At 44.3% G+C, this 14,290-nt stretch overlaps 2 protein-coding genes across 2 annotated transcripts; both read left to right on the forward strand.

The window, feature by feature from the left end:
• Nucleotides 1-730: 730 nt before the first annotated feature.
• On the forward strand, nucleotides 731-1,856 carry Nupr2 (nuclear protein 2, transcriptional regulator). The gene is made up of 2 exons (XM_074075799.1): nucleotides 731-1,094; nucleotides 1,662-1,856. Exon 1 carries the CDS (start codon nucleotides 782-784, stop codon nucleotides 1,088-1,090), a length of 309 nt encoding a protein of 102 aa, XP_073931900.1. The 5' UTR covers nucleotides 731-781; the 3' UTR covers nucleotides 1,091-1,094; nucleotides 1,662-1,856.
• A 7,514-nt stretch (nucleotides 1,857-9,370) lies between these two features.
• Nucleotides 9,371-14,140, forward strand: Chchd2 (coiled-coil-helix-coiled-coil-helix domain containing 2). The gene is made up of 4 exons (XM_074075798.1): nucleotides 9,371-9,602; nucleotides 11,171-11,420; nucleotides 13,350-13,500; nucleotides 13,854-14,140. Exons 1-4 carry the CDS (start codon nucleotides 9,553-9,555, stop codon nucleotides 13,862-13,864), a joined length of 462 nt encoding a protein of 153 aa, XP_073931899.1. The 5' UTR covers nucleotides 9,371-9,552; the 3' UTR covers nucleotides 13,865-14,140.
• Nucleotides 14,141-14,290: the final 150 nt, after the last annotated feature.

Consider the following 14,290-nt stretch of genomic DNA (forward strand, 5'->3'; position numbering starts at 1 on the left):
TAGGATGAATAACTTCTGGTGTTCTGTTGTACAGTACGGTAGCTATAGTTGACTTTTTTTTTTTTTTTTGGTAGGACTGGGGTTTGAACTCAGGGCTTCACACTTGTAAAGCAGGCTCTCGACCACTTGAGCCACACCTCCAACCCATTTTTCGCTGGTTATTTTGAAGATGGGGGTCTCATGAACTATTTGCCTTGGCTGGCCTCGAACCTCGGTTTTGCTGATCTCAGCTTTCCAAGTCGCTAGGATTACAGGCGTGAGCCACTGGTGCCTGGCTATAGCTGACATTTAATTGCATATGTCAAAATAGCTAGCACAGGGGGTTTTGAGATATATATATATTTTTTTTTCTTTCTTTCCTGTACTGGGGATTGAACCCAGGGTTTTAGGCTTATATTTAACCCACACCCCCAGGCCATGTTTAAGGTGATAAGATAAACCAATTACCCTACCCGGATCATTATACAACACTCTACCTCAAAATATATACAATTATATGTAAAACAAAAAGAAAAAATATTTTAAAAACATTGAAATAACTTAAGCTTTTAAATCCTGGGATGGAAATCTCAATTGTTTCTACCCGTTCTCTGCTGCTTTTGCGACAGGATCTAGAGTGGCCCTATCTAGAACTCTCAATCCTCTTGCCTCAGCCTCCTTAGTGCAGAGAGTCATGGTCTGTGACGTCATGAAGCCACGCCCCTCCACCTGAGCCAATGGGAGCGCGGGACGGGACTCGGCCCGCGGAGCCAGCGCGGCGGGCGGCCGTAGCGGCGGCGCGATGGACCGGATCGTCGACCTTCTGGTTCTCCGCCCCCAGGCCCGGGCCCGGAAGCAGCCCCTCAAGGCGTGGCCACCAGTGAGCTTCGAGGAGGACCTCTACGACTGCCTGGACTACTACTACCTGTGCGACTTCCCGGCCAGCGGGGCCGGACGCAGCAAGGGCCGGACGCGGCGCGAGCAGGAGCTGCGCACCAACCGGCCAGTGCCCGGCGGCCACGAGCGCAAGATCGCGCAGAAGTTGTTCAACTGCCAGCGCAGGCGGCGCCAGCGCCAGCAGCAGCCGCGGCCGCGCACGCGCCTCGCCTGAGCCGGTAGGTGCCACTCCCCTCCTGGCCGCGTTGGCGGGAGGGACTGGCGGGCCGGGCGTGGTGCTTCACGGCTGTAATCCCGGCCCTCAGGAGAACGAGCTGGAGGATGGAGGGGTCCAGGCCAGATAGGTCTACATGGTGAGACCCTGTCTTCAAAGCTGGTGTGTTCTGGGTTGGGGTGTAGCTCAGTGGTAAAGTGTGCCTAGCACGCGCAAGGCCCTGGGTGGATCCCCAGCACCGGAAAACAAAACAAAACAAAACGCTGTTTTGTTGACATTCTGCATGTTTCTAAGTAAATGCAAATTTTATTAGTATAGCTTTTAAAATGGTGAACGGATAATATGAAAATAGTATTCAACGTCACACTCGCAGATCATTAGGGAAATGCAAATTAAAATCAATGAGATGTCAAACACTGGTAAGGGGTTGAGGCTCAAGTGGTAGAGGACCTGCCGAGCAAGCGCGGTCCTCAGTTTAAATCCCAGTACCAGACACGCAAAGAACTTCTAGTGCTCGTGTGTTTGGTCTGAAGAAATTAATTGATTTTTGTTTCTGTCTGATTTTCTGCAGGATACTCGAGACCGGATAAAAATATTTTCACTGACTCCAAGTGTAACTGTTGGTCAACAGAACTTTTCCACATTTCTTAAGTTTACTGCTTCAATCTTTTCCTTACTAACTGTTAAGTAAGTAGTAAGTAACATCTAAGTCGGTCTGCCTTTTTAGGATTTTTAATTAAAAAGAACAGCAAGGAAGGCATTTTAACTCTTGAGGTTGTTTTTTTTTTTCCTTTTTCAGTTAATATGGTAACTCGTTTCCGGAACCACAAATACTTGGGATTTTTAGATGTGAAGAAGAGGTCACAGTCAGGTGTGGTGGCACAGCCTGTAATTCCAGCTATTAAGGAGGTGGAGATATGGATCTGGAAGATTTGGGGGGGGGGAGGTTGTTGATGCCAGCCCTGGCAAAAAGTTATTGAGACCTCATATAAACCATTAGCTGTGACTAGTGGCCCTCACCTGTCATCCCAACTACTAGGGAGGCATAAATACAAGGATGTAGTCCAGGCCAGCCTGGGCAAAAACATGAGACCCTATCCCAAAAAAGGGCTAGGTGTATGGTTCAAGTGGTAGAATGCCTGTGTAGCAACCACAAGGCACTGAGTTCAAACCCCAATGCTGCCAAAAAAAAAAGTCACAAAGAGGAATGGGGGAGACAAAAAAGAGATTTGTACAAGATTTCTACCCAAGTGTCATATTAGTCTATGTAAACACTAAAGGTTTAGTATTTATTCTACAGGGTATTGAACAGTTGCTAGGTTCTCTGAAATTACGGCCTGAGAACAATCCTTTGAGGTAGGTGCTGCTGTCCCCATTTTTAACAATTTATTCATTTATTTTTGGTAGTATTGAGGTTTGAACTCAAGGTCTCACACTTGCTAAGCAGGCACTCTACCACTTGAGCCACTCCAGCAGGGCTTTTTTTGGGATGGGTTTTTTCAAGGTAGGGTCTGGAGAACTGTTTGCCCAGGGCTGACTTCAAACCACAATCCTCCTGACCTCTGCCTCCTGAGTAGCCAGGATTACAGGTGTGAGCCACTGGCACCTGGCTTCTTTTTTTTTTTCCAAAAGCTCCACTGGTGCTGCTCTCTTTCAAGGTGGGTCTTCTCCCTTAGTTGCTCCTCTCTGGAATCCTCTCATAGATACATCAGAGGCATGCTTTAGTAATCTTCACAGCTCTCAATCCAGTCAGGTGGCTCAAGTGGTAAGTAGAGCATGTGCCTTGCAAGGCCCAGAGTTCAAGCCCCAGTGCCACACCCACACCCACGCATGTGCACACACCCACCCACACACAGACCCCCACACACTCACATACACCCACAAGTACACACACACAAAAGATTAGCCATGCAGGGTGCTGGTGGCTCATGCCTGTAATCCTAGTTACTTTAAGCCAACCCTGGGGCAGATAGTTCTTAAGACCCTATCTTGAAAAAACCCATTTTAAAAAAGGGCTGGTGAAGTGGTTCAAGGTGTAGGCCCTGAGTTCAAACCCCAGTACTGCAAAAAAAAAAAACACCAAAAAAAAAAAAGGTTAACCATGACACCCAGACAAATATTTGCCAGGTTAAAGCAATACTCTGTAAGATGTTGTGTTTACTAGATCTTGCTTATTTTGTATAGTAGAACTTTTACATTAAATTTAAAATATGACCACCGTGGAAAATGTGTGTATTCACAGCTGAGGCAGGAGGCCAGCCTTGGCTACATAGTGAGACCCTGTCTCAAAAACAAAAGAAACAAAAAGGAAAGAAAAAGAAAATACATGTATTATTATCTATTGCCCTGTAGCATTACTTCAAACCTAGTGGCTTAAGGCAAATACAGTCATGCTCTGTTTGACAAAATACACTGAAAAATGTGTTAGGAAATGCCAGGCATCAGTGGCTCACACCTGTAATCCCAGCTACTCAGGATCAGGAGGATCAAGGTTCAAAGCCAGCCCAGGCAAATAGTTCTCCAAGACCCTATCTCAAAACCCCTTCACAAAAATAGGGATGGTGGAGTGGCTCAAGTTGAAGGCCCTGAGTTTAAATCTCAGCACCACCAAAAAACCCAAACATGGTACTTATGCAAGTGAAGGTGGCTACGTTGTCAGTAGGCAGTGTAATCCTGCAGTACCACCACTGAACGTGCATCCCATCCTTGACAAAAACATCATGATTGGCACGTGATTACTTGGTCTCATGAGTCAGGAATTCAGGAGAAGAGCTGGGTCATTCTGGCCCAGTGTCTCCTGAGGCGGCAGTAAAGCTGTTGCTGAGACCATAGTCATCGGGAGGTAGCTTGCTCTCTTGTATGCCAACAGGAGGCCTCAGTTCCTTGCCACATGAGCCTCCCTGTGTACTTGCCTGGGTTTTGTAATGTGGCAGCTGGCTTCCCTCAGAGTGGGTGATCCAAGAGCAGTGAGGAAGCCACACTGCCTTTTAAGTTGCAAACCATCATAATCATGGGAAAAATGCCATGAGAAGTGAGTGGTTAAATGCAGCCCACATTCAAGGGAAAGGAATTAGGTTCATTTTTTGACGGATTTGTAATATATTTTAAATTACCATAGCGGTATATTTAAATGTAAGTATGTTCATTATAGAAAAATTGGGGAAGTGGGGAGAATGTGGGGAAGGAGGGTAGGAGGGTGGATATGGTGCAAATACTGTGTACACCTGTATGTAAATGGAAAAATGAGACCTGTGTAAACTATTCCAGGAATGGGGGGGGTGTAAAGGAGAATGATGGAGGGGGTGAATTCAGGTATATATTTGATAATATGGTAAGAACTTTGGTAAATGTCACAATGTACCCCCAGCACAATTTTTTTTCTTTTATTATCATATGTGCATACAAGGCTTGGGTCATTTCTCCCTCCTGCCCCCACGCCCTCCCTTACCACCCACTCCACCCCCTCCCTCTCCCCCCCCACCCCCTCAATACCCAGCAGAAACTATTTTGCCCTTATTTCTAATTTTGTTGTAGAGAGAGTATAAGCAATAATAGGAAGGAACAAGGGTTTTTGCTGGTTGAAATAAAGATAGCTATACAGGGCATTGACTCACATTGATTTCCTGTGCGTGGGTGTTACCTTCTAGGTTAATTCTTTTTGATCTAACCTTTTCTCTAGTTCCTGGTCCCCTTTTCCTATTGGCCTCAGTTGCTTTTAAGGTATCTGCTTTAGTTTCTCTGCGTTAAGGGCAACAAATGCTAGCTAGTTTTTTAGGTGTCTTACCTATCCTCACCCCTCCCTTGTGTGCTCTCACTTTTATCATGTGCTCAAAGTCCAATCCCCTTGTTGTGTTTGCCCTTGACCTAATGTCCGCATATGAGGGAGAACATACGATTTTTGGTCTTTTGGGCCAGGCTAACCTCACTCAGAATGATGTTCTCCAATTCCATCCATTTACCAGCAAATGATAACATTTCATTCTTCTTCATGGCTGCATAAAATTCCATTGTGTATAGATACCACATTTTCTTAATCCATTCATCAGTAGTGAGGCATCTTGGCTGTTTCCATAACTTGGCTATTGTGAATAGTGCCACAATAAACATGGGTGTGCAGGTGCCTCTGGAGTAACCTGTGTCACAGTCTTTTGGGTATATCCCCAAGAGTGGTATTGCTGGATCAAATGGTAGATCAATGTCTAGCTTTTTAAGTAGCCTCCAAATTTTTTTCCAGAGTGGTTGTACTAGTTTACATTCCCACCAACAGTGTAAGAGGGTTCCTTTTTCCCCCCGGCATCCTCGCCAACACCTGTTGTTGGTGGTGTTGCTGATGATGGCTATTCTAACAGGGGTGAGGTGGAATCTTAGTGTGGTTTTAATTTGCATTTCCTTTATTGCTAGAGATGGTGAGCATTTTTTCATGTTTTTTGGCCATTTGAATTTCTTCTTTTGAGAAAGTTCTGTTTAGTTCACTTGCCCATTTCTTTTTTTTTTTTCATTTTTCTTTTATTACTCATATGTGCATACAAGGCTTGGTTCATTTCTCCCCCCTGCCCCCTCCCTCTCCCCCCCCCAATACCCAGCAGAAACTATTTTGCCCTTATTTCTAATTTTGTTGTAGAGAGAATATAAGCAATAATAGGAAGGAACAAGGGTTTTTGCCCCTAGCACAATTTAAAAAAAAAAAAGAGAGAGAAATTGGAAAATACGGGCAAGGAAAAAAAAAAAAAGGAAATCACTTATAATTCCATTACCCAGTGGAAAACACCAAGAAAACTTGCAGTTTTCAAAATATATATGAAGGTTTTGTTTTTGTTTTTGTTTTAAATAGTGTCTGTTGGGCTGGGGGCTGGGGACATGGCTCAAGTAATAAAGTACCTACCTAGCAAGCACGAGACCCAGAGTTCAAACCGCGTACTGCTCTGAATAATAAACCTATGTGTATAATTTTGCAACCTGCTTTTTTACTTAACTCACTATAAACAAAATTTTCATGTCAAACACTCTTTTCATAACAGTTTTGAACAGTGCTGGGGACTGAAGCCAGGGCTGCGTACATGCCAGGCCACGCTGTACCACTGAGTTATACCCCAGTCCCCTTCAAAACCCTTTGAACAGCTGCACACATTTCACCACATGAAGCATGGCTTGTTTAATTCTGTATTATGGAATTCTAAACAAGGTAGGTGGCTTATAGGTTTTTCGTTATATACATTTTGTTAAATAAATGGCTTTACAACTACTATCTCTCCACAATGACTGTTTCTTAAATTTCTAGAATAGGAAGTTCTGAAACATGGTTTACACAACTTAAAATTTGCTGGTAGGACACATCTTTTCAGCAAACTATAAATATATATAGTGGAAGTCTAGTATTTTTCAATTCCTCCCTTTTTTTTTGTTGTTCTTTTAACATTTTACATGTTCTTAATTTTTTTTTTGAATGGAGTATATTAACTATTTCCAAATCCAAAAGAGACAAAATTATTCAACTGAAACCTCAGCCCTTCCCAGTGTGAGACACCTGGTCCCGCTGCCTGAGGCAAAGTGTGACTGTAATCATACACATACATACATATATATGGACATATATGTATGTATATGTGTATTTTTTGGTGGAACTAGAGTTTGAATTTAGAGCTTCATTCTTACAAAGCAGGTGCTCTACCATTTGAACCACACCTCCCATTTTGCTCTGGATATTTCTGGAGATGGGATCTCATAAACTGTTTGCTGGGGCTGGCCTCAAACCTCAGTCCTCCCAATTTCAGCCTCCTAAATTAGCTAGGATTACAGGCGTGAGCCACCAGGCTCAGCTTAACTTCACATATTTTATGCATACACAATATGGTCATCTTCACTGTGCACAAGCAGCAGCACACCATACTCAATCCTTCCCCTTGCTTTTTTTTTTCTTTGTAGTTTTATCTTGGAATCATTTCATACCAATACAAAGAGAAGCTTCTTCCCTTTTTATAGCCGCATATTATCTGAATGTACTGTTTTAAACCAGTATTCTACTGAAGGGAATTTACATCATTTCTAATCTTTTAACATCACAAAATCACTTTGTACAAATGTAATATTCTTTCAATATAGAAATTAATGAACTAAATCAATTGTGATTAAAATTGTCTGGTCTAGATTCCTTTGTTTTTTTGTTTTTGAAATGCTTGAGCTCAAACCCAAGGACCTTGTACGTGCTAGGCAAGTGCTCTACCACTGTACTACAGCTCTAGCCCTTGGCTTTTTGAGACAGGGTCTCTAGATACCTTAGAATGGCCTCAAAGTTGTGATCCTTCTACCTTTGCCTCCTGAGTGCTGGGATCAGTGTCCTGTGCTACCGTACCCTACCTTCTTTCTTGAGTTGTAGAAAGTCCTGCTTGCTCTAAGCTCTTCTTGTGCCAAGATGTGCCCTTCATAAAGGCTGCTTTTCTCCAACTGTACTTAGGAATCATCCAAAAGCAGATGCATAGTGTTACTGCTCTCAAGCCAGGCCTGTTGTGTTTACCACCAAGTATGCCAATTGCTGTAACGTGAACTTTTGAGGAGACAGGAGACCTAAATCTCAAATCCACCTCTCGGAGGGTAGGGATGAAGGTGTTTCGGGATAAAGAAGAGGGGCTGGGCGTAAGGAGCCCTTCAGGAGGACTGAGGTTCCAAGGACAGCCCAAGCAAACAGTTCTCCAGACCACATCCTGAACACACCCAACACAAAATAAGGAGCAATGTGAGGCCCTGAGTTCAAACCCCAGTGCTGCCAAAGGGGAAAAAAGAGGTTCTAAGGTAGAAGGTGACTAGGGAAGAAAAAGAGCAACCGGTGGTCAGCACATGTGTATCAAACTTCATAGCTCTTCACAGGACAAATACTAAGGCAATGGTCACATTAGTGTGCTTACGGTGGAATTTTGATCCTCTGATTTCAAAAGGTTGCCCGGGTGTATTGCCGAATGGTAGACCACTTGCCTGGCAAGAGTAAGGCCTTAATTGACACCAGTACTTAAAAAAAAATCTTAAAACTTTTGTTTTTCACGGAAGATGTGCTGTTCCAGGGACAAGAGAAGACTCTTAAAAGTCTGCTACTCTGGCAGAAAGAGGAAATTTCTGATCGAAAGCCCAACAGAAATGGAGGCTCCACCTCTTTTTCTTACACCTCACCCTACTCTCAAGACTTTCCCACCTGTCACCTTTCCCCTGGCCGAGGCAATTCTCTTAACTGCGGAAAGCGTTTCACAGCAAGCTTAGAGCAGGACCTGGGGGTCTCTGCTGCTTCAGCTTCCTGAGATGTTCACTAACAAGAGGCTCAGCTTCCCTACCTCTCCTGGGACTCTGTTCAAATGCCCCAGAGTCCTGCCCTGCTACCTTCAGACTCCTCCTGCATGTCACCACCATCTGATTATAGTTTGCTTCTCTGCCTTGAAACTTAAGAATGTGAAGAAGGAATCCTGTTTTATTTGATTGCTGTGTCTCCAGAACTTAACAAGCTGTTCTGTACTTTGTCTTTTTGGTTTTTCGGCGGTACTAGGTATGAACTTAGGGCCTACCACTTGGGCCACTTCACCAGCCCTTTTTTGTGAACGGTTTTTTCGAGATGGGGTCTCGCGAACTATTTACCTGGGCTGGCTTCAAACCGCGATCCTCCTGATCTCTGCCTCCCGATTAGCTAGAATTATAGGCGTGAGTCAGTGGCGCCGGGCCTGTTTTGTATATTTTTGTTGAGTTATGGATATTATCCCAACTCTGGACACAAATTCTGTAATATATGTGAAAAGGGGCTAAGACAAACTTTTTTGCACGGGACCCACAGACAAGAATGAGAAAATCCTAAATTTAACCCTAGAATTTTGCTTCTTGCTTTGTATAAGTTAGTTTTATGCATCCACACTGTGCCTCAAAAAAGATTTGCCCATGGCTGGTGGAGTGGCTCAAGTGGTAGAGTGCCTAATCTAGCTGAGTTCAAACCCCAGTATTGCCAAAAAAAAAAAAAAAAAAAGGCAAAACGAAAAACAAAAATTTTGCCCAAATAAGTAATTTAAGCCAAGTAACTTACCCAAGTTCCTGTGGCAGTCAGGCCGGAGTTGTGACTCACTCTCAGGTTACATTTTACTACCACGTGGACACAAAGTTTGAAGGAAGCCGCCACGGTCCGTCCGCCCTAGGAAGTCCTGATAGGTTCGGAGGACAAGATTTGCTGCAGCACCACAGGAACTTCCGGTTTTCGAAAGCGCCCTGGCTCCGAGCTGATGACGTCACCGCGTACGACGAGGCGCCGCAGGGACGTCTTGCTCTTCCAATGACCTTCAGGGTCCGGAGAGACGTCGGTAAACGGAAGGCCGCTGCCTGTGCGCTGATTGGTCCTGCGCCAAGGCCAGCTACGCCTACCTTCTTCCGCTCTCCTTCGCAGAAGCCGCCGGGTCTTCGCAGTTTCGCGTTTCTGGAAGCCTAGTACCCTCGCTCTTAGGATGCCACGTGGAGGCCGAAGCCGCACCTCCCGCACGGCCCCTCCGGCCAGGTGAGACTATCCGGGACTCGGGGGCCGAAGTCCCGGTCCCGGGACCCAGACGCAGGCCACGGTTGGGGGCGAAGAGGCCAAGGCCGCCGCACCGGGGAGAATTGTGTTCGGTGCTAAGAAATGGAAGGACGCTTCCTAGCCAGAGAACGGGAAGGCGTTTGCTTCTTGATAGGGAGTTCAGTCCTAACCTTTTGACCTAGGCTGAGTCGGGAGAAGGACGCACGAGGAAATGGGCTGAGGGCATGATTTACGTCAAGGTTTTAAAGCGGGGTTGGACGCATCCAGACGTCTTGCGGATGGGGAACACAATAATTGAAGTTACTGTTTTGGGTTTTGTCGATGCTGGTGATGGAACCCAGGGTCTTGCTGGCTGGGCGAGCCTGTACTGAGCTCCAGCTCGTGGTTTTTCGAGACAGGATCTCGTGACCTAAATTCGCTCTGTAGCCCCAGCTGGCCTTGAGCTTGAACTCCTCCAGCGTCAGCCTTCCGGGTGCTGAGATTACAGAAGAGCCTCCCACTCCCGGGCTTCGAAATTAATTTTATAATTCAGACAATTTGCCTTCACAGACTAAAGCTTCAGTTTTCTACTCTGTTGAATGAAGGAACTGGACTGGTTTCTTTACTCAGATGGCGGCTTTTTTTTGGTGGGGCTGGAGTTTGAACTCAGAACTTAGGCTTGCTAGGTAGGCACTTTACCGCTTCATTCACACCTTCAAGCCCTAAAATAATCTTATTTACAGCTGACCCGTAAGTAACAGTACTTCTTTTTTGGAAATACTGGGTTTGAACTCGGGTTCCTGCTTCCTAGGCAGGCGATCTACCCCTTGTGCGGTGTCTCCAGCCCTGTCTTTAATTTTTGTTTTTGGAGGTGTAGTCTTGCTATGTTGCCCAACTCTACCAACCCATGGCTCAAGCAGTCCTCTCCCCTTAGTCTCCTGAGTAGTTGGGTCCACAAGTGTATTAGTATTTCACCACCCAGGAACCAAGATTTTTTTTTTTTTTTCTCCCTCCTGTGCTGACAACACAGGTCCTCGTGACATGCTAGGCAAGTGCTCTACCAGTTCCAGCCCTAGATCCTAATTCAAGTGACCCAGTGAGATTTGATAATCTTAAAGCTTCAGTAGCTCCCAACATAACACTCTTGGGATAGTTCTTAGTACATAAGGAATGTCATGTGACATTTTATAAACATCTTGGTAGAATGTAAGCTCAATGAAGGCAGAGAGTTTTGTTTGATTTCAGTTGTATTCCCATATTCCCAGCCCCTACCATATTCTTGTACATAATAACTGCTTAATATTGGAATGAGTGATTTTTTTGGGGGGAAATTGAAAACTTTTAAGGTAGTTATTGCTTGGCCATTACAAAAGATTAAAGAGGTTAAGGTGATGTAGAGTTAACAGTTGTTTTCCATAAAGTTTTTTTGCCTGTACATAATAAATACTTGTGTTCACTAATTTAAAATGAGAATCCTGAAGATTATTTTTAATATACAAGCTTTTTTAATTTGCCAGTTTCCAGAAACTTGGAAGTGGGAACTTCATGCTTTTCATTGTTTTCTTTCACAGCCGGGCCCCTCATATGAGAGCTCCACCCAGGCCAGCACCTGCAGCTCAGCCACCAGCAGTGGCCCCAGCTTCTGCAGTTGGAGCACCTGTGGCTGCGCCCCGGCAGCCTGGGCTGATGGCCCAGATGGCAACGACTGCAGCTGGCGTGGCTGTGGGCTCTGCTGTTGGGCATACATTGGGTCATGCCATCACTGGGGGCTTCAGTGGAGGTGGAAGCGCTGAGCCCTCCAGGCCTGACATCACTTACCAGGTAAGATCCTGGGCAGCCATTCTCTAGTTTGGGCATTCTTTGTCAGAAAACTTTGTTGTGTATTAGTTCTTTATGTGTAGGAACCATCTTTAATTTTAGAATCTACAGTGCTGTACAACTCGTAGAAAATGAGTTTATCAAAATCTACAATTGGCAGGACTATATAATTTATAGTTTTTCCTAAGGAGAATTGTTAACAGTCCAGCCTGATTCCCTGTAAAATAATCATTTTCCCCTTTTTTTTGAGATGGGTTCTTACTATGTTGCTCCTACCTCAGCCTCCCAGGTAGCTGGGAGTTCAGGTGTGCATCACCACATCTTATCTAAATACTTTATCTTGGTGGCACTTCTTACTAATCCAGTCATAATCTTAGTTAATAATCAGAAATCTCTGAGGACTCATAAACTCTTACCTGTTAGTTTTCCATTCTTTCTTAAGTATGTGAATTTTTTTTTTACCATTTTTTGTGGGTGTGTTTGTTTTGCTTTTCCTTTTTTGAGATGGGCCTTATTGTAGCCTAGGCTAGCCTTGAACTCCTGTAATATCCAAATGATGATGGGGTTACAGGTGTATGCTGTTGGAGCCAGCAGTGGGACCTTGCCTGTGTGAGTTGGTATCTGGCCTTGTGAGAAAGCTCAAGGAACTGAGGCAAAGGCCTCAGGACCAGACTGTGCCTGTGTGATTTGGTATCTGGCCTTGTGAGAAGGCTCCAAGGAACTGAAACAAAAGTCTCAGAACCAGACGTCCAGAAAAACAACAGTGCTCAAGGTTTCCCACATGGCTTCATGTCCTTCAGATGTAAATAAGAAGGTTATGCTTCTCCTGTTTCTCTGTTCCCATTTTAAAAGAGACATAAGAAAGTGTTAATTTTAACTGTGCTTCCTTGTACTAATGTAACCTTGACACATAATACTTGACAAGCTTTTTCTGACCAAATGCTCTCTGAAAAAAGGAGTTTATAAAAAGTAGAAGTGATACTCATTAAAGTGGCTGTTGAGCAAGACTCAGTAGTCCCCTCATCTTTTACAGCTCCTGTCACCCAGGTCCAGCCGATAAACAGCAACAGTCTGCTGCCATGCTCAGCTTTGGGAATGTGTTTTGGTTTTGGTTTGAGCTCCAGGCTTAACACTTGTTAGGCAGGTGCTTTACCACTTGAGCTACTTGTCAGCCCTGTTTTGTTTTGTTTTGTTTTGTTTTTCTTTTTGATGGTACTGGGGTTTGAACTCAGGGCCTCATACCTGCTAGGAATATGTAGGCACTCTACCATTTTAGCCACTTCTCTAGCCCTTTTTTGTGTATTTTCAAGATTGAGTCCTGCAATGTGTTTGCTGGGGCCAGTTTTAAGCTGGGGTCTCCCTGGTCTCTGCCTCTGAACACCTGAGTTTTCTTGTGAGCATGAGCGTGCACTCTGTATTTTTGGAGTGCTTGGAACTTCTAATCCTTCTGGTTTTCCTTTATTCTTTTTCTGTGTTTGGTGTTACAGATTGAATCCAGAGCCTTGTGCACGCTGAGTACATATTCCACCACTAAGCTATATATATCCTCAGCTCATTATATTTCTGCAGCGTTAGGGGTCAAACCCAGGACTGTACACATGCTGGATGAAGCACTCTATCACAAAGCCGCACATCCATTTAATATTGAGATGCCCGGAAAACGTCTTTTTTTTTTTTTTTTTTTTTTTTTTTTTTTTGGTATGTGTATACTGGGGCTTCAACGTGAGACCTCACACTTGCTAGGCAAATGCTTTACTAGTTGAGCTAGGACTGCACCCCTAGTTTTTCACTTTCACATGTAATTAGATGGAAACTTTAATTGGCATCAGATTCTGGTGGCACCCAGAGTCTGAAAAGACTCTGGGTGCCACCCCTTGCCTATTGTGAATATGATTTCCTTTCTGGATTGTACTGATTACTTTGCCTTTGCAGGAGCCCCTGGGAACCCAGCCCATGCAGCAGCAGGAGCAGCAGCCTTGCTTTTATGAGATAAAACAGTTCTTAGAGTGTGCCCAGAACCAGGGTGACTTTAAGCTCTGTGAAGGCTTCAATGAGGTGCTGAAACAGTGCAGAATTGCAAATGGTATGTGGTTTATACATCTACTCCATTCACCCTGAATCTTCCCTAGGCAAGTGTAAATCTGTGTGCCAGGTCTAGTCCTTCATAATACTCTGGAACATTGGCTGTCAGTTGTTTTTATGTAACTTCCTCCTGTCAGCCTGCGTGGGTTATCTGTTACACTTGCTTTCATTTTCCCACCCTTAGGTAGGTAGGAAATAGGAGAGAACTTAATCCTCTCAGGTGGTTGAGCTATGGAATTAGTAGATTGCATGTCCTGTCCTGGTTTAGCAGAAGCCTTTGACATTTCATTTAGGTGTCTCTCCTGTTGAGTGTCTGCAGCTAGTGCTCCTCTAATTTACCTTTCCTGTTTGCAGGGTTAGTGTAACCAAGAAGCTCAAGTGGAATTGAAGATCGCCTCTGATGACCAAGTTCATTTAACATCAGAATGCAATAGTGAAATGTAGAGTATAAAATCACAATAAATCTCTCCTTAATAACCTCATGGCTTCAGAGTGGCCACAGAAGAGGGTGTTGTACCTGTACAGTTTTCACTGACATGATATAGAGTTTGGGACTGGCAAGTGTTTGTGTGGCTTCCTTAAACAGGCTGTTTTGATGTTATTTTGAGTTAATTAGAATAAAGTGATTTTCTTCCATGGTGTGGTGTGGTAGTGTCTTAGCTGTATGGTCATATTGGATATGCATGCAGAACGTAATGTAATTCCCAGAAGAACACAATTGTCTCAACATGTCTTTGTGGTCTGTAGTCTCTGGAGATTAAATTAGTATCCATTTAGCAGATCAGACAGTA

Source organism: Castor canadensis, chromosome 6 (genome assembly GCF_047511655.1).
Source record: "Castor canadensis chromosome 6, mCasCan1.hap1v2, whole genome shotgun sequence".
Classification (NCBI taxonomy): Eukaryota; Metazoa; Chordata; class Mammalia; order Rodentia; family Castoridae; genus Castor; species Castor canadensis.